The 2,045-nt window shown below is 33.3% G+C and overlaps 1 protein-coding gene across 1 annotated transcript in view; it reads right to left on the reverse strand.

Annotated features, from left to right (window-relative positions):
- Positions 1-32: 32 nt before the first annotated feature.
- Positions 33-2,045, reverse strand: part of LOC106689745 (pickpocket protein 28) — a 16,114-nt gene continuing 14,101 nt past the window's right edge. Inside the window, exon 10 of the mRNA XM_067051684.1 lies at positions 33-175. Within this exon, the coding sequence (XP_066907785.1) occupies positions 33-175 (143 nt within the window). The remainder of the gene's footprint in view (positions 176-2,045) is intronic.

A 2,045-nucleotide genomic window follows, 5' to 3' on the forward strand; every position in this document is an offset into this window, starting at 1 on the left:
ATTTTTATAATTTTATCTTTAAAAAAATAAATTCAGCAAGCCAACCCCACCTGGCCTCTTGATTTGCGGCGGGCCTTTCTTGCTTCCAAAAACCACAGGGTTCCAAAATAGAGGAACTCCAAAATACTGATTATGCTCATTCCACAAAACAGTCCAAAAACGCCACCACAGTCGGCTGAAATTAAAAAAATAAAATTAATAACAAAGAAATCATATTAGGTTCTAGGTAAAATAATTTTATTTTAACTTTGTAATTTGTTTTGTTTTTTGTTTGTAAAAGTAATAATTATTCAATGAACTAACACTGATGGCTTGGTAAATTCGTTGTAGTAGACTTAATGCTTAAACATGAATGATTAAAAACTAATTTGAATTTCGAGATCAAGCCAAAGACATTTTATTGACTACATCAGAACCTAACTTATCCCAATAGGTCATTTACGAAACTCGTATAATCCAGAAGAGTCCATATCGATTTTACCAGATTCCATTATCTACTTCAGGCTGATACATCATTTTCCAAGGTACATCTATATTTCTAAGGCGGTAAGTGCAGTTGGGTATTAATGTGAATTGGATCTATTATCAGAATCATTAAATTACCTCAATTACTTTCACCTAGGCATGAGTAAACATATTTTCCTCGGAAAGTTGGTAATAAATGGCTTTATTGGTAATTATGGCATGGGCTAGTATACATTTTAGAAAATTCCATTATACTTTCACTTACAAATGTGAAAATGTATTTTTGTTAGCACACCTTTCTATTGTGTGAAAAAAACTGAATTAATACTAAAATCTGTATGTATAATATTCAGTCAATATAAAAATCAGTTATAAAGAAGATATAAAATCTTCGTCTGAAAAGCAAATATTTTCTTCAATTTTGGGTTAATTGGCTAGTCCAATAGGAAGGTGAAATGAAAGGAATTATAAGGGCTAATTATTTAATACGAAGGTAGGGGAAATTGTTTAATTAATTAAAACACGGGAAGCAAAAATATTTATCTGTTCTAAGTTCTAAAACAAGGCTAGCTGTACACAAACGTGTGAATGAAATACAAGCGCCCTTTGATTTGTGACCAGAAAAACCAAAACTTATTGGGTCGGCCACAAATTCTGGCCAACTAATCGAAAAGCCCATCTACATGTTTGCGAATACGCGGATTTGCCAAAGTTCGGAAAACATGTGAGGAGTACCTTGCCATCCCACTACTACAAACACTCGTATTGCCCAAATGGCAGGGTAGTGTAGAAAATAAATAAATATATAGAACAATCATTCTCAAACCATAGTTCTGCGCAGCAATAAGCCGAAGATTGAACCATCGCCACTTTCTACTCGCGACAAAGTATGGCCCTCTTCGAAAAATATTTGCAAATTGGGTTGGTTAAAAGTGGATTTTGAATCATTTAAATACTACATTTGCCTCTTACAAATGTTCAGCTAACGTCCAAATATTAGAAAAGATTTTTTTTTCCTAACCCCAAGGGTGCGTTAGGTTGATGTCGTGATGGGAAAAACGATTTTGGAGTAGACTCTTTTTCTGCATTGGTAATGCATTCCAAGAGGGGGCTGAGGAAATTCGACTTTTTGGAAAAGGGTAGTCAGTATGAAGGTTCACTAGGTTTGTAGAGTCAGTTAAGTTACGTGTCCTCAGTCTTGACTTTTTTATTTATTAAATTATTTTTATTTAATTAAGTATTTATTAAAACATTAGGAAAAATAATTAACATAATAGTTCCAATAATAAATTTTCCCAAAAATATGATGCGGTAACCTCCTGCGGCCCAGCCTAAAGCTACCGCACCACCTATAGTAGAAGAGCCGGGAAGAAAAAAGGCAGTTATCTCACCCCAATTTTTGATTACTTTAATGAAAACTATGTATAATTAATAGTCAAAATTGACGAGTCTGCCAAGTATAGGTTAGGGGAATAAAAAATGGCGGCTGTTTCAAAACCTTAAAAAAACATTAATTTTTCATTCGGAGCTCTATATCTTAAAAACTAGCAACAACACTAGAAAATCTAAGAGAACATTAT

This window comes from Halyomorpha halys, unplaced genomic scaffold, assembly GCF_000696795.3.
Source record: "Halyomorpha halys isolate HHAL.00 unplaced genomic scaffold, Hhal_1.1 Scaffold1448.1, whole genome shotgun sequence".
Lineage (NCBI taxonomy): Eukaryota > Metazoa > Arthropoda > Insecta > Hemiptera > Pentatomidae > Halyomorpha > Halyomorpha halys.